We start from the raw sequence: 22,845 nt of genomic DNA on the forward strand, positions 1-22,845 counted from the left end.
CCATACAGGAAACTAGCAGATTTTAAATACTCATTTTTCAGGCTCCCTTAAGAAGTCTACAAATCTGAAAGGTTTATTTCCCATAAAGATTTCCTCAGGCACCTATGAGATTATACAGTTACTGATATTCAGACTAGGTTTTGAAGCAACATTATCACTGCCCCCCTCTTTGCAAATGCAGATTTTTGTTTTATGTTCTTATTAAGTGAAGTATTCTGTACTTTGCTGTGAAAGTAAAGGTCACAGTGAACAATTACATTTCACACAGCTTTAGCCCTTTGCAATTGTCATATTTTTATTTTGCGTTGATACAAGTAATGGGTGACAGTGTCAATTTGAAACTAAATCTAAGTTTTATTATGACAGAAGCGTTTGGCTGAAAAAATCGTATTCTAATAGGGCTATCTATTTGGATGTGTTAAAAGTGGTTATTTTAACTTTATATTTTAATTGTGTTTGTGAACTTCTCTCTTAAAATTCAAAGCTGCCAGTGCCAAAAAGTGACTACATATATACTTTATGTTTTATATTCACGTGGTCTGTAATTTCATAAACCATTTCACTTTTTGATCTATCAAAAGGACAATTTTTTGGTGTAATAGAAACAGGATGCCATCTTTGCGAGGAAGTTTTTAAATTTCAAAATATCAGTATAAACACTTCTCTACATAATTCAAATTGTGGCTCTGTTTTTGCAAAGAGAGGTCCCATTGGTAAGACCTGCTAGCGTTTGCTTCTGTAGAACAAAGAGGTTGGACGCAGGTACCTTACAACCAGTGTCACTGTGAACACATTGACAGCAGTGTGCAGCTACCTATAGGAGAGGTTCACCAAAGGCCAAGGAAGAAGGCACCTGCATTCAGAATTCTTTTTAAATGTCCACAGGGCGTATCTGTGGCCTAAATAATGTCTTTTTCCATTTTATCTAAAGTGTCTTACAAAGAACATGCGCAAGTAACTTCTTTCTGAGGAGGGCATTGCAGCCTTTCAGTTGCTGACGTAGGCCAAGATTTAGGAGAGCATCTTTGGTAGCTGAACTATGATGTCAAAAATAAAAGCTCTTATAATTGCTGAGTGGTTTCTCCATTAATGTTATGAGATTCATGCTCATGTTGATGGTAAAATGCAAATACAGAAATCTGTGTTGGGCGTTAGTTATGCCTGTAAAGAGTTAGAACTGAAGCCTAAATTGAAGAAGTGACAGCTCCTGATTTCATATCCATATTAAATAAGTTTTATCACAGAGAAAGAAGTATCTAAAAATAGAACTTTTAGCTAGGTGATATTTGGACCTCTCAAAAAAGGGTTCTAGTTTTTGGGGTGTGTGTGTGTGTGTGTGTGTGTGTGTGTGTGTGTGTGTTTCCATGTTTGTTTATTTTTGAGACAGAGAGTGCAAGCTGGGGAGGGTCAGAGAGAGAGAGGGAGACACAGAGTCTGAACTGGGCTCCAGACTCTGAGCTGTCAGCACAGTTGACAGCCAGGCTTGGACTCCCAGACCGCAAGATCATGACCTGAGCCGAAGTCAGATGCTTAACCGACTGAGCCACCTAGGTGCCCCAAAAGGGTTCTAGTTTTGATCCCTAAGATGGTGGTATCTTAGAATTTCAATGTTAATTGCTATTGGACTTTATCACATTTGGATATGATGTTGGATGTTTGTCAGTTTCCTAATGTATTGGAAGCTCTGTTCTGATCATAAGGGGTTCTGAGAGATCACATCTGAAAAACTGAAATCAAACATTTAATTGCTCAGAATTTTTTGAATTCCTTGAAACACGTTTTTACTCTTAGTATATAAGTAGCAGAAACAAAATGTCCTGGTTGAAATTATGACCATAGAGTTTATTCTGCTACCCCCTTGCCTTTCTGTATTTGCTTAAATATTGAACATTTTGTTGAGAATGAGCTCAGTGTTTTACTGTTACTACTACTAGTGCATCCAGTTGGTCTCTGCAAGACCAGAATAAACCAATTGACATGTGAGGAAAGTATGGAGAAATTGGAAATTATATTAACCTTTAGATTCATTTTTTTGTTCTATACCAGTCCTCCTCAAAGTGTGGCCCAGGGACCTATAAAGTCCCCAAGATCGACTCAGGGCACCATAAGGGCCTTCCTTTCCCACTGTGTATCTGTGTGAAGGGTGGTTTTTCGTGATATCCTTCATTTAAAATTGAACGTAGATATGAAAATTCAGATGTCTTCCTTTAAGACAACTCTTCATAATTTTCTCAAAATGTGTAATTGCTTTTCCTAAAACGGTATGTTTTTATGTTGACACGTAATTATTTTGTGAATTTTAAGTGAAGCTGTGTTTTTAAATTTTTTTTGGTTTTGATTTCAGATCAGGTACATATCAGTAGATATGCCCCATATAACCAGAAGCTCTTTAGTGTCCTTAATAATTTTTAAGTGTAAAAAGTTCCCAAGACTAAAATGAGAACTGTTGTGCTATATCAACATGTAAATATAGTGAAAATCAACTATTTTTAAAATTGTTCCATTTCCCTTCTGAATAGTTATGTATGTTCAGTAACTGCTTTTGGCCTGGGTCATTTTCATTTAGCAGTGGAAAATACATTTTTGAAAAACTAACGTGCTAGATTACTAAAATGAGTCAGACTTTACCCTTGCCCTTGAGGCTCATTCCATTTAAGGCCATTGCTGGGTCATGAGAGTATTTCTTCCAAAACACATTCCCTGGCCCCAGCAGGGATGTCCACTTTAACTCCTGTAAGAGTCCATCAGTACTAGGTGAATGAAAGCATACTGATTTCATTTTGCTTGTAGTGCTGTTCTCTGGGGAAGGTGGTATGGGAGGATTTTTAATTTTATTTCTATTGGACAAATAGGCTAATAAGCATACTCACACACAAACATACACTAACATTTGCAGAGCTGCCCAGCATGATACTTATTTAGGGGAGCAGGGGTAGAATGGTAATGAAATTTTGTTGAGAAGCCCTTTATAAGCAGAATAGATATCTACCAATTGCAACTTGTGACCCACTTTGAAAATCCCCTTCTCATGAATCCCTAATTTAGATCTAAATGGTGTGAGAGATCATGCAGTAAGTTAGGATTAGAACTTCTGACTGAGAGATTAACACTTAGATTCTGTAACAAGCTTTGTAAATGGTTTAATTTGAAAGTTTCATTTGGAGAAATGGGAGGGCTATTATCTGTGCTGAAGATTTTCTGTATACTTAGATTTCCGTTCATTATATCTTTATGTATCCTTGTTTTTAATCGATGGTGCTTTTCAAACTCAATTATGTAGATAGATTAGGTGTGTTCTTTCTGATTAAAACAATTCATGATTTGCAGGTTTAGGGTGAGGTTGACTTTTTTCTGAAGGGGAGATGACTTATTTTCTTATGCATTCTGATCTGTCCTTGATATTCATTTCTTACTGCTCATTTCTTACCATTTACTGTTTTAAGTGTCTGTGTGTGTATTGAAGGCTTTTTAGAGAAGGAATATCTTATTGCAAAAGAAATCTAGATTCTTTGAATATTTTTAAAAGATAGTTTTACATTCTTAATATAGCCACATAAGGAGACAATGTAGAGTTTATTTCACTATCTCTGTTGCATAGGCTTTTTGTTTTTTGCTTTTTTTTTTCTTTGAGTTGTCTCATCAAAAAACTCTTGATAAGATACTATAAATCTCTTGAGAGTGAGGAGAATTGTAGCTCTTGAATCTGTTGTCAGAGATCACCTTTTGAACACTGAGCCTAGGAAAGTGAGATGCTGCAAGGTAAACAGTGTGCAGATTATGATAGAGTGGAATTGACAAGCTGGTTAAAAAAGGATGATGCATTTCTAATTAGCCCATAGTGCCTTTAGTTGGAAATTAATTAGATACTGTTATGTAAATGTCATGTTAATTAAGCAAGAATATTGAAGTGTTATAAATTTGCAAAAGGAATGGCTATTTTTGTGTATTAATGTTTTGCAGTTACCATGAAGAGCTGATAGTAGAATATTTGTTTCATTATTGGGCTTCTGGCAATTTTTAGCTGACTGACTCCTTGACAGTCCATTTTTCCTAATTGATGTGCTTTAACACATGGTATACCTGCAGCCAATGAGGGCTAGTGGATCCAGAAGCCAAAAATAACCAGTCATCACAGCTGTTTTAACAAAACCTTTCTGGGTAGATTGTTCATCTCTATTTTTGGGGTTAAGGAGAAATACTATTTTTCTGTATTTATTCAGCCTTAGATTTAGAGTGCCTAAGATGATTGCAATCCTAAACACAGCTGCCTCTAAGCCTGTGTTCTCTGCTTCCTCCTTGAGTCACAGACTTCAACCAGTCTGAGATTGACTACTACATAGGTAGCTCAGAGGTTTTTTTGACATACTCAGTAACTCTATAGGAATCTGACAGAAAATTTAAGAGTTCTACTTCAGTTTGAAATTTGAATGTTGATAATTAATGGGATACCTTCATTCAGTCCTTCTGGTTTTGCAAGTTACAGTGAAGTTAGTATGCAGATTTGACCCTTCAACTGTACAGGACTGAAGTTAGTACTGCTTCTCTAAGAAAATCCACTACCTTATTAGAAACAGTATAAAGATCTCTTGTTGGGAATATAGCCGAAGAATTTTATTTCATGCCTCTCATGTGAAATTGCAAATGCAATCCATAGTGCTACATTATGTAGGACACCTTTAACACAAGAATAGAAACATCCCCTAGAAGACAAAATAGTGTGTTCAGACTTGTGGCCACAAACCACAAGCTACCACAAACATTATTTACTTGAAGTTCCAGACTCTAAATTATTGAAACTTAGTAAAAAGTCCTCTGGATGTAATATCAAATGCAAAATTATAGTCTGTTATGAAATATCAGCAGATAGTGAAGAGATTTGAAAAAACAGATATTTAATATGTCTTAGCAAAAGAAAGCAAAAAAGTACTCTCAGTGACTGTCTAAAAGTTAGTTTAGGTTGGTTAATCTTGATATCATCTGGTTCAGAATTCGCAGAGAGCCTGTTATTAAACAAGGAACTTTAACTATGGTGTTTGTTTTTTTTCATATTCAAAAACCCAAAACTTATTTTTCTGAACTCAATTGCCACTACTGTAGACTAGACAGTAATGGTGTGAATCATGCTGTGCTTTGAAATACATTTCATTTCCTAACCATGATCCCACTCAACACATAACACACATGCACATACACACACGTTATATTCACTTATAGAACCCAGTCGTGAAGAGGCTTCCTCACCTTGCTTTTCAGTTATTAGCTCTGTCTACCCTGCTGCTTGGAAAGGAGAGGAGGTAGGGCCAAAAATAAGAGCAGGATTTACAATGACTTGACCATATGCTGCCTTTCCCTCAGGCATTAGAAAGCCCAGTAAAGAAAAGCCAACTCCATTATTTGATGAACAAGTGCCCTGACTTTGACCCTCACCATCAGCTCTCAAAATTGTTTTGTTTGCTATAACCACATGGCACCCATGTTATATTTTTATTGTTGTGGACAAAAACTTGAAAAGATTCCCCTTGAGTGGTCCTTAATTTTCTGTATTCATTTTAACAGAGTTGATTTGGAATTACATGTGGTCCCTGACCTAACATGGTTCAGCTTGGGATGATTTTTAGACTTTACGATAGCGCAAAAGCCCTAGGCATTCAATAGAAACCATACTCGAATTTTGAATTTTGATCTTTTCCTCGGCTAATAATACATGCTACAGTACCCTTTCGTGATGCTGGGCAGCTACAATGAGCACAGCCCCCAGCCTCACCATCACAGGGGTCCACAACCAATACACTTAGACCCATTTTGTACCCATACAACCATTCTGGTTTTCACCTTCAGTACGCTATTCAATAAATTAGACAGGGTATTTAATATTTTAGTATAAAATAGGCTCTGTGTTAGATGATTTTGCCCAGCTGTAGGTTAATGTAGGTGTTCTGAGCACATTTAAGAAACAAGCTAGGCTAACTAGAATATTCAGTAGGTTAGGTGTATTAAATGCATTTCCAACTTAGGATTTTCAATTTATGATGGGTTTTTGGGACGTAACCCCATCGTAAGTTGAGGAAGATCTGTAATTGTGTAAAGGTAGATAATATCTCCTGTGACTCTTCCTTTTATGTGAGAGTAAAGGAATTTTGTATGACAGCACAATTAGTGTAGAATATACGTGTGGTGCTCATATGCATCTGTTTTGGATTTTAAAGAGTTTCATAGGTTATAGTCTGCCAGACCAAACTTAATTCCAAGCTTTCTGTTTATAATATTGTCCAATTATCAAAGCTGGGATATATTATCACTGCCAGTTACTCATGCTGTCAATTTGTTTTGGCTCAACTATGGTTCTATTTGTAGTTTACTATAATGTAGTGAATACATTGGATTGGGTTGTTAGTTTAACAAGCTCTCTGGAGAACACTTTCATGATGATGCATGTTGAGATATGCTAGGTAGCCTTAAAGTTATTTGCGTATTTGCCAAAGCCTACAGAAATTCATTCATTAGGAATTTTAAAAAGGATCAGCTCTCAATCTACAGATTGAGGTAAAGATTACATTTGTAAACATGGGAGTGTTAAGTCATGAGTCCCAGCTAAATTTCTTTAGGGGTCTTGATGTGACCAATTTCTCCCTTCTCTCATAATTTTACTGGATGAATTATGTTGTATCCTTTTAAAAAAGTACTCCATTAGTTAGGTTGTTATTGACTCTTGTGCTCTGTGCAGCTTGCGATGCTGTGGGTACTCTGTGATCTTGGCCAGATATTGAGCTGGGAGTTAAAGAAAATGTTATCAGAGATTAGAACTGACTGGGTTGTTAATATTTACATTGTGTTCAGCTGGTTTTAAAATGTGCACTAAAATTGCTTCCTGTGCCCACCCGAACCTTTTGCATCAAAATTTCCAGAGTCTGGGTCTGGGAATCTGTATCTTGAAAATGCTCCTTTGAACTTTCTGGATTCTGAAAATGTTCTAGTATATTTATCTGATAGTTGTTATGCAAATATATATATATATATTTATATGCATTTATATATATATATTTGCATAACAACTATATATATAACAACTATATATATATATGTTAAAACCCTTCACTGTGTCTATTTAAGATTTACGTGCTTCATTCTAGTATTTTCTTTATCTAATACCTCAATTTAAAAAAAGCTTTTAAAAAATGCACTCTCCCGGGGCGCCTGGTGGCGCAGTCGGTTAAGCGTCCGACTCCAGCTCAGGTCACGATCTTGCGGTCCGTGAGTTTGAGCCCCACGTCGGGCTCTGGGCTGATGGCTCAGAGCCTGGAGCCTGCTTCTGATTCTGTGTCTCCTTCTCTCTCTGCCCCTCCCCCCTTCATGTTCTGTCTCTCTCTGTCTCAAAAATAAATAAAAACGTTAAAAAAAATTTAAAAAAAATGCACTCTCCCGATTTCATCAAGCAGCTTGCAGTGGTCACTTAATAAACACTATTAATTGCCCACTGCTGACATTGTCATGACCCAAGAGTAGATGACAAAGTAGGTCTTGGCTCTTGGGAGCATAAAATCTGGTGGAAGAGAAAGTGATGATACATAATATAAAGCTTTATAGTTTATGAAGTCTTTTTGTACAGATGATCTCATCAACACTGTGGCTTATGGGCAATTTATGATGTCCATGTTTTTTATTAAACTTACCCAGGATTACTGAGCAAGTAGGGAGTAGCTGTAGGACTTTAAATGGAGTCTTCTGTAACAGCCTATCATTTCCCAGAAATCAAAATGCTTCGATTAACAACAACAAAAAACAAAACTAAAATCAAAAACCTCACGTGGAGGAAAAAGCTAACTTATTTATGGAACTATAGAAGCCAGTGTCAAGAGGGTTCTTATGGATGTGGGATCTGTATCCGTTTTCCGGCAGCCCGTTTTCTCTTCATGTTGCCTATTTGTCATGTCACAGTTGCCCATTTGGACTCTGGAATTTTAGCATGTTGAGCTTTCTCTAGTTTGTGATGTTTGTAGAAAAAATTTTAATTGAAATGTCTTGCTTTTTTGGCCTTTCTAATTTTCAGTCCTTCATTTTCAAATTCTTGAGATGTATTTCCAGGTGATGCTGGCCAGTGATAGATAACATTCTTCCTGATTACATTTAGCATTTATTATTTGTTCCATAGTGTTTGGTACTTGATCATTTCCCATTCAGCTCTTTTTTGCTGTCATGTATTGTTTTTTCTTTACACAAATTTTGTCTTCCTAACAAAAGTATAAACTCCTTGAGCATGAGACTAACCCATGTGGTGACAAATAGTAGGACTTACTAAGACCTGTTTGACATTAACAATACACCTGCTTGGTTTTTCCTCCCTTCTGTTTCCCCTCTGTGTCGTCTTACACCCGCTAAGGTTTGCTGCTCTTATGGCGTTGAGGTAGGAAAGGGTGGAACTAATGATGAACTTCTTACGTGGGATCTCCAGGTCCCTAAACCTATGGATGTTGGTGGCATGAACTCTAGGATAGGGCTCAGAGCTCTTTCACCTTTCCTTCCTTTTCAGTGGGTAACTTCAGTGATAGGAAGTCTTGTCATTATTGGCTTACAGCTGTGCCAAGAAACCATGTATCCCTTTGCTAGTCATCATCACCTGAGGAACCTTTTCAGAATAGTGTAACATTTGCCTGTTTTACTCCTTTATGATCACCACCACTGCCCTTCCTAGGGTATGTCAAGAACCACTAGTATTCATGTTTATACAGTAACTTCCTTTTTCAGAAGGTAGGGTGTGGTCTCCAATATGGGAGTGTTGGGGTATATATATCAATATCAACTTAAGAATTTGTTGATGGTCCTGATTGTGCAGAATGAAATTACTGCTTTTCAAGCCTTCACCCAGTATATAAACTGACTATATCTCTTGCATACTCTTGAATTATGTCTATCTACTAGGTCTCTGGGCTCACAAGATTCCATAAAAGCCCCTCTCTCTATCATAGTCTTATAATTGAACTAGATATTCTTCCTTGTTCAGTAATGCTCTCTTTATATATTAAAATGATCCTTATTTCTTCTGTAAAGCAGTGTTTTGTTCCTTTGGGTGTTCTCCCTCTTTAAGTAAGGCTATGGGCAATTTATTGCCCATTTATTAAATACAATAAATTTAAAGGTAGGGTGACTGCCGAGTTCAATTTAAGAGGGAGTGCTCCCGCTTATTGCTTTGTGAAAAAACTCATCTTCCCAAACTTTTGGGTAATTTTCTCTCACCTGCATCAGAATTCTAGTTAAAATTATATCCTTAACTTCTGAACATTATGGAACTCAATAATTTTTTATGAAAAGCATGTTGTAATTTAGAAAGACTGTGGACCTGTAGTCTAAATTGCTGAGCTAAAATTAGGTCCTTAGAAATTAGCCTTCCGCTACCACCACCATCTTTCCTACTGCCCCTCTTCATGCATATTTGCAGGTTGATCCCTGCCTTTTTAGGTTTCTCTTTATCCAGGATAGCAACTTTGGGCATGTAGAAGATATGTCCTGACTGATGTGCCTGCCTTTCTGTTTCTAGGTGGGCCATGCACAGACACAGCTCATGTCTCGTTAATCACACCAACCAAAAGATCCTGTGGTACAGGTACGTACATCATTCTTATCTGGATTCATTCTTATCTGGATTCTTCACAGAAATTAGTTACTGGTTTAAACATGGTGTCTTTGCCAGGGCATTCTCTAATTTCTTACATCAGTTGTGAAGGTGATGTATTTATTATGTGCTAAGTTCTGGGAGTGGCAGTGGAGTGAACAGGGGGTCACAGTGGTGCTCTTAGAGGTCAGAATGAGTTAATGCTGGCAGCTAGAACCAAGAAGGGTGGACATGAAAATTTACCTACTTCCTAATATCTGAAGAATACTATTAAGACATGAAACATACAGAAAATACAAGTAATTGCCTAGTTTCTGGCATGTGTCTAATTTGTGTGTCTTGGACCTACTGAAAAAAAAAAAAACATTGTTTAGATAATGGAGGTGGAAGGTGAAAGAAGTTGTGGTACAGATAACGTTTTAACTTGATAATTGTAGTATCCTAATAGTTTTAGAAAATTTTTTTCCATTTGTCTTAAAGCCAGAGGTATGCTGAAGTCATTCTTTTTAGATGCATTGAATCCCAAAAACATCTTTGTGCATCTGTGACATTTTTATTAGACATGAAGTCATGAATCTTACAACTTTCTAAAGAGCAGTCGTAATGTCCATTGCTCCCTTAGTCTGTAGCTTCATTTACTTTAAACAATATTTGCCTTTTCTAATAATGCTGCCTACTATTTAAAATAACTTAAAGATTATATTTTGAGGAGTCAAAGTAATTATATTGTTTTTCTAAAGGTCACAAAGTCTTTTTCCCCAGTAGAAATAGCACAAACTATTTCTGTGTACAAAGTTAAACTGAAACCTCAGTCCCTTTGAATGCTCATAGTTTTGATGTTAAACCTGAAATAGGCCTGTCCTTGCACAGTTTTAGAGTAAGATCCAGGCATTGAACTCTGAGGAACTTAAATTTACTCTCCTATACTAGTATTGAGGCAAGGTGTGAGATAGTCCTGGCATGCTCTCATCCTTTCTGTGCCCAGCACCCAAGCTCCCCTCAGTAGTTCGTGGTTAAGATAGAAGTGAGCTGTGTCATGGGGTAAGACAGGCCATCCCGACCAGCCAGTAAGAAGTCAGAGAGCCAGCTTCCTACCCACTTCAGCCGGAAGCTTGGAAACACTCAGAGCCCTTTCATCTCAGCACTTCACATGCACACTACACTTTAGTCTTTCTTCTTTCCTTTCAGTCTTTGATCTCAGGGCAGACTTTACCATTGGCACTACTAACATGTTGAGGTAGTCAGGGAATGGGCCTCAAGTACCTTGAGTCATCCTCAGAGACTTAGAAAGGAGGCTCATGCTCAGCTTAGACACTGAAACTAGCAGGAACTCTTCCTGAATATCATGTACTTGTGTGCTTCATTTATAGGCATATCTGTTTCCTCTGTTCTGCTTTCATATATCCAAACATAGTAACAGTGTTTATTGCATGCTTACTACATTACCAGGTACCATTCAATATGCTTTACATACATACTCATTTCATCTTCAGAACAGTTCTGCAAGATAATTACTCCTCCTTTATAGATGACATAAATGGGCACTCAGAAAGTTAAGTATATTCCTGGGGTGGTAATATTACTAGTAAGAGTCAGGACTTGAACATGGATCTTTTTTTTTTATTAAGTTTTAAAATTTAATTCCAGTATAGTTGACATACAGTATTATTTTAGTTTCAGATTTACAATATAGTGACTCAACAAATGTGTACATCACTCAGTGCCCACCATGCTAGGTGTACTCTTTAATTCCCACCACCTGTTTTCGCTCATTGCCCCACCCACCTCCCCCTGTTTACTGCCACTTTGTTGAACACAGATCTTTGAGATGCTAAAGCCATTGTTGTTTTCTGCAATATAACGTCACTGGGTATTGCATTTTATTGTAATTACTTATACTCCCAGCCAGACTGTGGAAAAGCATATCATTGATGAATCATGGAGATAGAGAAACACAAGATTTTGAAACATAGCATTTTGTGAAGTAGTTTGAAAATGCAAGTTCTACAGGGTGCCTGGGTGAGTCAATTAAGTGTCTGAATCTTGATCTCAACTCGGGTCTTGAACTCAGGGTCATGAGATCAGGGTGTGAAGGCTACTTAAAAAAATAATAATAAAAGTGTGAGTTCTAGAAGCAAATCAGGTGTCAGATCCTAGCCTGACCATTTACAAAATGTGATTCTGAGTAAATAAGTTAACCTCTCAAAATTTGTTCTTCATCTGTAAAATGGATAATGAATCTGTCTCGTAGGTTTGATGTGAGAAATACTATGCATAAAGCTCACATAATAGGTCTTCAATAAGGGTAGGTGCTGTCACTAAAGATTATATGTATATGATTGCCAACTGTATACACATGGTATTGATATTACATTAATAGGTAGTTTAGGCAGAAAGGAGTAGATTATAATTTACCAGAATGTATTGCCATATCTACTTTCATTAATTGATTTTATGTTGATCACATTCTGTTCACATTATGTTGTTGTATGTCAGTACTATGTTAGGAACTGAGGAGGGTAATATTTTTAGGTCTCCACAAATGAAATGATATGGGAGGCATTGAGCTCTCAGTCATACATTTCCAGGCCTCATTTTGGGGGAACACATACCTCTTAACTAAAAAGAGATTGAGAATTTCTGGCTTGGAAGGACATTAATGCAACATGCAAGTCGTCTCCAAAAAGTCTGAAAGAAAGTTGAGATTTCTTAGCTTGGACATTAAAGGCCATCAGGTTCAGCCTGCTGCACTTCTTTTCAAGAAACCTATGTGTGCCCCCTTAGGCTCCTTGAGCTAGGTGGATGACTTCAGCCTTACACAATGGCTTGACTCTAGAGGGCAGAACTTCCTGATTTTCAGAGGTAAATTAAATGATTTGCTTTGGGAATCACAGGTTGACTGTCTTTGTTTCCATCTTGCTGTTCTGAAATCAGCAGGTTGCTCATCATGGGGATTCTGGGCATTTTTCCTATGAATCACCACCAATTACTTATTGTTATGTTGCTGCAGTGTCTTGTATTCTTTATGTCTAAGTTCTTCAAGAATAGGACTCATGCCTCTAACACATGCCCTGTAGTGCTTCTGCCACAGTGGGTACCGTAATAGTAGCTCTCCTAACGGTCTCTCAGAACACAGGCTTCAGGCATAGATGATCAGTAAAAGATTATCTTACAGCCACATGTTATTTCTTAGGAGCTGTAGAGTGAGACCTTCTGACTATACCAACTCTTCCCAGCTAATCTATCCATACAGATTTGGTCCTAAAGCATCCTCTAGCGTAATAATGACGTGAAATTAGAAAAAGAATACGTAACTTAGTCTAGAATAAAGTGGTTCTTTAAGTCGGTGGTCCCTGAAGAAGGGCATACAATATAAAAGGCTGTGAAGTATAGGGAGAAAATAGTAAAAGCTGTGTATGTCAGGCTTTTAAAATTTCTATTTTGCAGATTGATTTCATAATTATATATTAGTCCATGCACATACTTTAAAGCAAGCAAATACACATAGAAATATATATTTTATTTATTTTTTTAATGTTTATTTATTTTTGAGAGAGAGAGAGCATGAGTGGGAAGGGACAGAGAGAGGGGGAGACAGAATCTGAAGCAGGCTCCAGGCTCTGAGCTGTCAGCACAGAGCCCAATGTGGGTCTCAAACTCAGGAACCACAAGATCATGACCTGAGCCAAAGTCGGATGCTTAACCAGACTGAGCCACCCAGGTACCCTGAGAAATGTGTGTGTGTGTGTGTGTGTGTGTGTGTGTGTGTGTGTGTGTGTGTGTGTGTGTATGTGTATATATATATACACATAGCTATATACATACATACATATATATAGGTACATAGCTAAATGTCTTAGATAGGTGTTTACACTCAGAAAAGGTTAGTGACCTCTTCAGTAAATATGTCATTTCTTTTTAGTACTTTGAAAATTAGATATGAAGATTAGCATCAGACATGTTATTATATGATTTTAATACGTGGAATGGTTGATTATGTCTCTGTTTACATTTCAGGTGACTACTTCTTGATCAGTGGGTATTGTAATTTAGAGAGGTGGACAGTGGTGTAGAGTGGTTGGTCTGCAACCATCAAAATGAGAGGGGGAACTCTTTTAGAAATTGCTTTGTGAGGATTGTGAGTCTCAGAAGCAGATTACAAAAAGGAACAGTAGTGGCAAATGAAAGATCAGTTTGTATTTGTGAGCTTGCTGAGAAATGGCTTTTTGTTAGATGCTGGCTTTTAGCCACATAGAACTATTAACATTTAGACTCTTTGTAATCTTTGGATGGAAAACACACACACACACACACACACACACACACACACACACACACACAGTGATCATTGTGGTTTTCAAGCAGAGAAAAATGAAGTGAAGGTGCGTGTGGCTTTGTGATATCAACAGTCAGCAAAGAGTTGAAAAATGCTGCCAAGTCCCAGGTTCCTTTTGGTTAGAATGTGAGAGTTAAAGCATTTCATACTTTCAGATTACTAGAGAGAACTTACTTTCTTCCAAGAGCTCAGAATGGTTTGCACATGTTCCCTTGTTAATTCTCACAACATTCTTGCCAAGAATGAGTATATTATGAAAGAAATAGTTCATTTTCCTTGGTAACAGACTACCGGAAGATTCCCTTTTGTCCTTCATCTTTTCTATCAAGTTCTACCTTAAGCCAAAATGTTGTAATCTAAGCTGTGGTCTAGATGGTTTTATTTGGAAGGTATTTGGATATTTAGGTGAATATTTTATGTGGTCATATTTTTATGGTTAAAGTGCCTTGTGGGACAGGAGGGAAGTTTGCTGCCTTTTTGTAGGATTTCTTGTTTAAAGACCTGTAGCTTTTTCTTTTTTTTACAGAGAGTTACAGCAAAAGAAATATGTTGTTTTGTGTTTCATTTATTGGAGATTGCTATTGATGAACTTTAAATTTTAAGCTGTAATTGACAGAACCATGTCTTGCCTGGAATTTTTGTGGAGAAATGGTCTGTCTCCACGAGGACCCTTGAACCGTAACTAACTCAAGGACCCTGATCCTTCCAGGTGAGGCAGTAACCAACTCTTCACTCTATGCTAGGTTGAATATATCAAGGGGTAGACTTTTTAGTGTATGAAAAAAAGGCAATTGCTCCTTACCTAATTCACCACTCTTATGTGCCTTGATTTTGTTTTTTCATTTTATAGCTTCTTTATTTTGGAAATTAAAATAGGGAAAAAGTCAGAGGAAACTTTCAAACTTAATGGTACTGCCAACAGCCTTTTGGTTTACCGTATCTATATTCAACATATTCTATATTCAGTTTTACTCTTCTTCTAGCAAGTATGTTGAGTAAATAATATTCTCTCTGATAGACTTGAAAAATGGTGGTTTTTAAATGCTGTGTGTATGTTAAAAATGTGATTATAATTAGTAGAATAGCAAGTAAAATAACCATTTGTGGGGCCATAAGGGAGTTACAGTATTGCCTGAGATGAAAGCAGATGGGACTAGAAACTGTCCCATTAAACATCAAGGCAAGTTTTTGCAGAAAGTATCATCAATTCCACTCTATTACAAGAAGCATGTTATTTCTGTTTAACTGTATAGCCCTTGCATGCTTTCTTTTCTTTTAAAACTTTTTTTTCTTTTTTCTTTCCTTTTCCTTTCCCACCACCCCCCCTCGAAAACCCATGTTTATCCTTTTGGGTTACCTGTTTTTCTTTCAGTGTGATGAATAGTGACATGAACTAGATACCCTTGTATTGTTCATTGTTTCCCTGTTCTCCCCCAGAACGTTTTCTTGACTCACTTCTCTCAATCTGCTTGTGATATTATTGTCTGTTCTTACAAAGACAAGAGAATTAAAAAAAAAAAAAAAAAAAAAAGACAAGAGGAGAAACCCCCTTTCACCTGGGAGTTAAGAGAAGATTGATGTGCCGAACACTTTCCACATCAGTGTTCAGAAGCCAGTTAAAGGGAAATGTTTCATTGTTGTTAGGTTTATATAAGATATTTTAAATTGATTCAGAAGCTAAACGGTGGTAGTGTTAAATCAGAGGTGGCTCTGTAAATCTGAGAAATACCTACAGTTGTATGTTTTACCTCCTGGTGGAGTCAGTATTCATGGAAACATTTCAACCAGCTGTATTGGTCAGTATTACATACTGTCTGTGGCGCTTCTGGAAAGGATGCTGTGGAGCTTTAAAGAGAGGTGGCTTTGGGCATGAGTTCAAGTGTAATTCAGTTCTCTTTTTCATTCTTTTTCTCCTGGGTCCTTCAGGTATAGCTTTTCCCTCAGGTCTGCAGTATCAGCATTTGAGACAGAAAATTAGAAATTTGACCTACTTGTGTAATATGCAAGTTCCCATCAGGAGACTATTAGGGAAGATATAAACCTTTCATTTTTTATTAGCATTTAATGTAACCATTGAAGAAAGATCAAAACAGTAAATCTGTCATGGCAAAGAAAAAAAGGATTAAAAAAATGTTTTACCTTGTGCACTCATCATTTTGGGTCCTAAAAGAGTTCATTTGATTCCTGGGGTAGGGGACAAGATGAATACTGCATATTTGGTAGGATTGCAAACATTTCTCTAAAAGGTGTGTCTTCCTGTGTTTTATTGTAGAAAACAAGCCACAGGTTATCTTAGTATGTTTTAGTGGCTGTTTACTGATACTCCATGTTTTTTGACAAGTACATGGAAAACTGGGTAGGGAAATAACCTGCTAAATGCTTTTTCGTGTGTTGGTTTTTATTTTCTGTAAAGACTTTCATCTGCCTGAGTTGTTGCTTATATTAAGAAACAGAATGAGGTAGCAAGACACTGTATAAATAGATGATTTGATAGTCAATATGTGAATAATAGGTGATTTTAAAAGCACCTCACACAATGTATAGATTTCAGAAAAGTTTAGGGAGAGGAAAATTACAGGTTACCTGTACTTGTAAATCAGAGTTTGGACCCATTGCCACTAATTACTGTGGTTGCATTATAGGCCAGCTAGACACATAATAATGTCTAAGTTTGCTGGACTTGAAGCCAAAGGTTTGTTTCAGAGTACTTGTTTGAATTTTGCTCATAAGAAGTGGTAGCTTCTCCTCTGAACAAAAGCTGATAAAAGTGAATATCAAGCCAGGGTGCCAGTCTTGTCAAGAGGCAGTTTTGCATTTAATGGATAAAAATACACTCCAGTATTAAAAGGAAAAGGAAGTGTGATGAGGCTTGCTGCTATTTTGGATGTGTGTGTATGAGAAGCATTGGCTTTGGTGTTGAGCTACTAGTTACTAGTGGTCCACATGCTTTGTGTAAATTCAGTTTGCTTATTTATTTGAATGCAGTTATAGCTGTTCTGTGTGTGTGTGTGTGTGTGTGTTTGCATTTATGGTCATTTATTTTATCATAGCTTGCACTCTTACCAAGGAGAAAAGCCTTGAACTTCCATTAATTAGCTGTTCTATTGCTCCACTGGGGCAAAATGCCTGAGCCAACACTATTTAAAAAGGATATCAAGGGAATTTAATACCCCTCTCCTCCTTTGAAACTTTTGGATTTTGGTGGGGGGCAGCGGGGATGTATCTGGGGATGCCTTTCAGGTGCTGCTCCATAGCACATGTGTGCCTTTTAGAGGACAGCACGTTAGAAACATAGCTTTCCTGGAGCAGTCTTACCAGAGGAGCGTGATAGAACAGCCACAAAGCTGCATTATAAATCATCCAAGCCTCGCGATGATACTGCCCATTAAGGAGACTCTTTTTTTTGCCCCGCTCAGTTCCTGGCTGTACTAATAGAACAGCGCATCAAGCAAGGCTGTAAATAAAAGTTATTACCTAATAGGTGGGTACCGAAGTGGAACGGACGGAGCTGAGGCATGGAGGCCTTATTACTGCTCATCAGCAATTATAAACAGGATAAAGTGTCTGGGACTTGCGCTGATGCAGCGAGGGCTAATAGAGGCTGGGAATGACACTAGCCATGATAGGGTGATGTATGCTGATGGGTTTTTACTGCCTCATCGTGCTGCTTGCTTCCAAGACAAGTTGTGTTATCCGTTTTCCTTCTTGCTCATCTATCTGAAGAGACAGTCCCATTGCCTGTTCTGTCATCAGGTGGGCTGGCATGTATTCCTCACACCTGTGTCTGCTTCTAAGGCACCCCCCCCTTATGAATCTTAAGAAATATTTCATAATCATGGCCGATTAAAGCTATAATCTTATTGTATTGCCTGCTGTCATGGTTATAGATCACACCTTCAGAAGTGGTTGCTTATGTGTAATATAGGACCAGCTGAGAGATACTGTAGTCACTCAGCCAGTCCAGTACATTATTAAAAGACCACTATGACAGTCCAGTAGTAAATTCTGTAGGAACATGCAAAAGAAGTGATAGGCATGCATCTTGCCCCTGGCAGCTTATGCTATAAAGAGACCAGAATGGTCTGGACTATAAATAAGTCCAGAAATAAACACAACTAATTCCATTTTTAGAGAGCAAGAAATATAACTAATGTTTATTTTCTAAAGTGAGCACAGGGAGGATTAATTATGTTAATCATTACAAACAAATATAATACTAATGTATTTTTTAAAAGGATTATCTTCCTGATGAAATGCTTAAAATTTAATTCCTTAGAGCCAGTAGGAGTGATAAGGGGACACTGGAAGGTGGAGGCAAAGTCTAGCAATAGGACTTTGCTTTCCAGTGAATGGAAGACAGCAAGTATGACTTGGCAATGCTTTTGAGTAGCAGATAAGCACCTAATACTTGGGAAAATTGAGATACACCTCTATTCTGTTCAGCTCTGATCACTCAACTTCACTAAATCACAGTAATTAGACCTTTGGGATAGGAGAAATGTGTAGCATAGCTACAGAGGAATGCTTTGAAAAGGGCTTACCAGTTTGATCCAGGAGTTTATGGGCATTCTGGTAGTTCAGTTGCCATTTGTGCCTTTAAATGAATACACCTCTTTATGTATTACCTTGAAAACTAACTTATCAGGAGACCTGCTGTTGGAAAAACTGTGGTTTTTCTGTGGAGCTCTTTGATGCCTTAAGTTATGCGTAGGTTTGGCTCATTTTTAAGAATGTGGATATATGATAATATTACAAACCTGATAAACTAAATTAATGTTACAGTCTATAAAGTCTCTTGCCACTGGGCTAATGTGGATAGGTTTTTCCTTTTGTGTATAAAGTAATAATTTGACTTACCAATTCCTCCTTATCCCATTTTTTCAAGGTGTTTTGTGGGTAGTGGTCAGTGGATAGAGGAAGAGAGATAAATTTGAGAAAAATGTTTTAAAATAATAATAGGATTTAATGGCTGATTAGAGTTGGCTCAAGAAAGAATGCAGAGTTGAGAAATTGGGGATCTGAGGGAAGAAAGATAATGGTTGATGTCAGGGAAAAAGTGAGAGGAAAAACTGGTTGAAACTATTTTCAGTTTCTGATGAACTAAATTTTAGGTTATTGTGGATAGTCCTATAGAAAATTATAAATACAGGCCTAGTTTGGAAATCATTGATCTAGAAGCAATGATTAAGAGTGTGAAAGTGGGTAAGAGAGTGACTTATAGAAGAATGAGGGGCTGCTAAGGACTGTACTTGGGGGGCTGGGAAAGAGAAGAAGAAACCAGTGAGTTAAGGAAGCTAAAGAAAGGAGCAAACCAAACACAGCATCTTGAAAGATGTAAGAGAATAGGGGCCAGGAGATATGAGGACTCAGGAAATTGTTGCCTGTGGCTATCAGAATATCATTGGGAAACATAAAAGAAGTTAGAGTGTCATGGTGGGAAACCAAAGCCTGATGAGCAGTCATTAAAGAGGTTCTTGATAACAAGAAAATAGGGGCAGCAGACAGAAGGCATTCAGTTAAGGAGTTAGGTGAGGCATTAAAAACCTGTAAGTAGTGGTGGTTGGAGAAGGAATGGAGTTAGGCATTTCTTAACATGGAGGTGGTTAAGATAGGGAAATATTTTGCCCTTGTTAAGCTACAAAGGAAGGGATGATCCAACAATCACACTACCCAGTATTTACCCAGAGAATACAAGAAGGCTAACTCAAAGGGATACATATACCCTTATGTTTATTGCAACATTATTTACAATAGCCAAATTATGGAAGCAGCCCAGGTGTCCATCGATTGATGAGTGGATAAAGAAGATGTGGTATATGTATACAATGGAATATTACTCAGCCATAAAAAAGAGTGAAATCTTGCCATTTGCAACAAACAACATGGATCGGGCTAGAGAGTATAATGCAAAACACAACACATCAGAGAAAGTCACATACCATATGATTTCACTCCTATGCAGAGTTTAAGAAACAAAATGAACAACCAAAGGAAAAAAAATTACATAGAGAAAGAGAAGGGAGAGAGAGAGACAAAGACAAATAAAAAACAGACTCTTAACTATAGAGAGCAAACTGATGGTTACCAAAGGGGATGTGGGTGGGAAGATGGGGGAAACAGGTGATGCGGATTAAAGAAGGCACTTATGATGAGCAGGTGATGTTCTGGAACTGTTTGAATTACTGTATTGTACACTTGACACTAATGTAAGACTGTATGTTCATGAAGTGGAATTAAAATTAAAACTTTTAAAAAAAGATACAAAGGAAAGGTACACAGGAAGGAAAAAGAATAGAAAATATTACAGGAGAAATAGAAGAGATACACAAAGAAGATTTTTTAGACGCAAAAACTCAGAAGCATTAGTTGCCTCTAGTAGCGTGAGGCATGAGGAAAGAGGTATAGATATAGATAAATAGGTTTTCTTTTTTAAATGTATAGACAGCTTGGGTACATCTCATCCCCTACATTTACTGAGAACCACAACTTTCTGTTTGAAGCTAGAACCTTTTTTCTTCCACTGGTGACTAAATCAGAAATCACAGTCCTGACTTTGCAGGTAACTTTTATTTTAAGAGGGCTAAACACTTTTTCTTCTGACCCTCCCCAGACCCAACTGAAATAAAGGCACAAAAATAATGGTAATGAAGACTGAACCCACTATAATAAATATAATTGTGTGTGTTTAACATAATCAACAAAAGATTTTAAACAAATTTCTAGCCATTGTAATGGGAATGGGTGGAGGCTGAAACTTCGTAATTGCAGGGGTGACAGCCACTGGTGTGCAAAGAAAGTCTTAAGCAGGGTGAGAAGCAGGGCAGAAAACTGGGGATCCACTGAAGGTATATTTGTAGGATGTGGTGGTTGATGAGGTGGGCTCTAGAGGCAGACTATGTGGGTTCCCATTCCAGTTTCCCAACCACAGGAAGAACTGTTGGACCTCTCTGTGAGCCTCCATTTTCTCCTTTGTAAAAATGACAGATTGAACTGTGGAGTTGTTATGAGGGAAATGAGATAATGCATTTAAAGCACCTGACATAGTGCCTGATAAATGCTTAGTAGGTAGTAGAGATAAGATCAGAAGGTACCTGATGATGAAAGGAGATGGAGGAGAAACTTGAAGGAGAAAGTAAGAAAGAACTCCCAACTCCAGTAGTCTGGTTAGAAAAAGACATGGAATCGGAAACTGGTAATGAGGACCCAAAGCCAAGCAGATGGAGAGTAGAGGTCAGTGAGGTCAAGGGAAGAGGGGAGAGCCATTAGCAGCCCCTATTTGAATGGGTGAGGGCTGTGAATGACAGGAAGCCCAGAAAACTCTTTCTTAAGAAAACTGGACATCAGAATTGGGAAAATCAAATTTCTTTTTTGTTCTGTTTTATTTCTGGGCCTAGTTTTAAAAGTAAAATTTTAATATTGTGTGTATTGGTAGAAAGTAATCCTTACAGCGATTTCACAAGCTTGACTTCAAGAAAAAAAAAAAAAAAAAAAAAAAAAAAAAAAAAAAAAAAGAAAGACATTTCTACATCCTGAACTCTTCTCTAAGCTTTTATATTATAATTGAGAACTCCTTTTCTTTCTGGAGCAAATCTCAATTTAGGAGCCACAGAAGGTTGATAGTTTTCTTGTGGTTAAAATCTTGATGAAAAAGGCTGGCTGTTACATTTAGACCAACAACATGAGAGAACTTTAGCCAATAAATTCACTTCTTTATGATTAAAAATCAGACAGTTTAACCTTGGAAACATTTTTGTCACGGGGGACTTCATATTGTGATTAGTTATCTGAACAACCAAGTGCCTCTGTGGGCTCAAGTTAACCAGCCTCCCACTACATATGTATAATTATTTTTAGTGCATACACACACACTGCTATAAAAGCTTATTTGGCCTTATGCTCCCCGCCGTTCTGAATTCTCTGTTTCATTACCAGTATCCACCTACAGAGTTTCAGAAAACCATTCCCAAGTAGCAGAACCACAACTGAATTTTAAATAAACCACATCTCTATTAGCTCAGTGGACAGGGGAATTAGTTGGATGCTATGCATTGCCCACATCCATCCACCCCATCAAAACTTATTAAAAATGTATATACATATATAAGCAAGAAAATGGGGCATTTAACTCAGACTGTGTTAATTTCTGTGTTACTTTAGCAAGGGATAAAGAAAGACAATACAACAGACAGTCTTTTAAGATTTTTACCTTGAATATGGGCCAGTATTTACTTGAAAAAATATATTGAGCACTGCTTTTTTTTTTTTTTTTTTTGACAGAATGTTGAACAACTCTTTTCCAAAGATGTTGTTACATTACAGCTTGAGTTATATGTCCAAATATGCAGGATGACTTTTAAAAGAAAGTTGGGCTGGGAAGGGAATATGTGTAGTACTGATATGAATGGGAGGTGTTAGCTGCAGCAAAGTCTGTTTTTCAACTTGGCATTAACTGATAGTTCCTGTAAGTGACAAGGATTCAGATCTACTTTTTCTTTGGCCTCCTGTTGATAAATCCGTTTCTAGAAGATTAAAATCACATCTTAAGTCTTGGTCATCATCCTTCCTGGAATAGCAGTTGCAGTAATTGATGCAATTAAAAATGGGTCCTTACTGGGATTGGAGGAAGTATAGATTAAGGAAGTGATATGTAAAAGTCTGTGACAGATCATTAAAGTGTACTTAACAGATAAGTGTTGACTTCACTACAAACCTGGAGAAGCATAAGCGTTGACATTACTGTTGATTACCTGCTACAGCCATCTTGCCATGCACTTTCCTATCAGACCTAAGCAGTGTCAACATCTGGGAAAGAATTTGGCAAACACTCTAGCCAGTATGCAAGTATGGCTACCCTGGAATATAGGTGTTTTGGGTTTTTTTTTACACAATTTCAGATTTACAG

General features: G+C 37.3%; 1 protein-coding gene across 2 annotated transcripts in view; it reads left to right on the forward strand.

Annotated features, from left to right (window-relative positions):
* ZFAND3 (zinc finger AN1-type containing 3) overlaps positions 1-22,845 on the forward strand; it is a 324,760-nt gene that overhangs the window by 258,291 nt on the left and 43,624 nt on the right. For both annotated transcript variants that reach the window (XM_030315419.1, XM_030315418.1), the window contains one exon: positions 9,533-9,598. In XM_030315419.1, the coding sequence (XP_030171279.1) occupies positions 9,533-9,598 (66 nt within the window). The remainder of the gene's footprint in view (positions 1-9,532; positions 9,599-22,845) is intronic.

Source organism: Lynx canadensis, chromosome B2 (genome assembly GCF_007474595.2).
Source record: "Lynx canadensis isolate LIC74 chromosome B2, mLynCan4.pri.v2, whole genome shotgun sequence".
NCBI lineage: Eukaryota > Metazoa > Chordata > Mammalia > Carnivora > Felidae > Lynx > Lynx canadensis.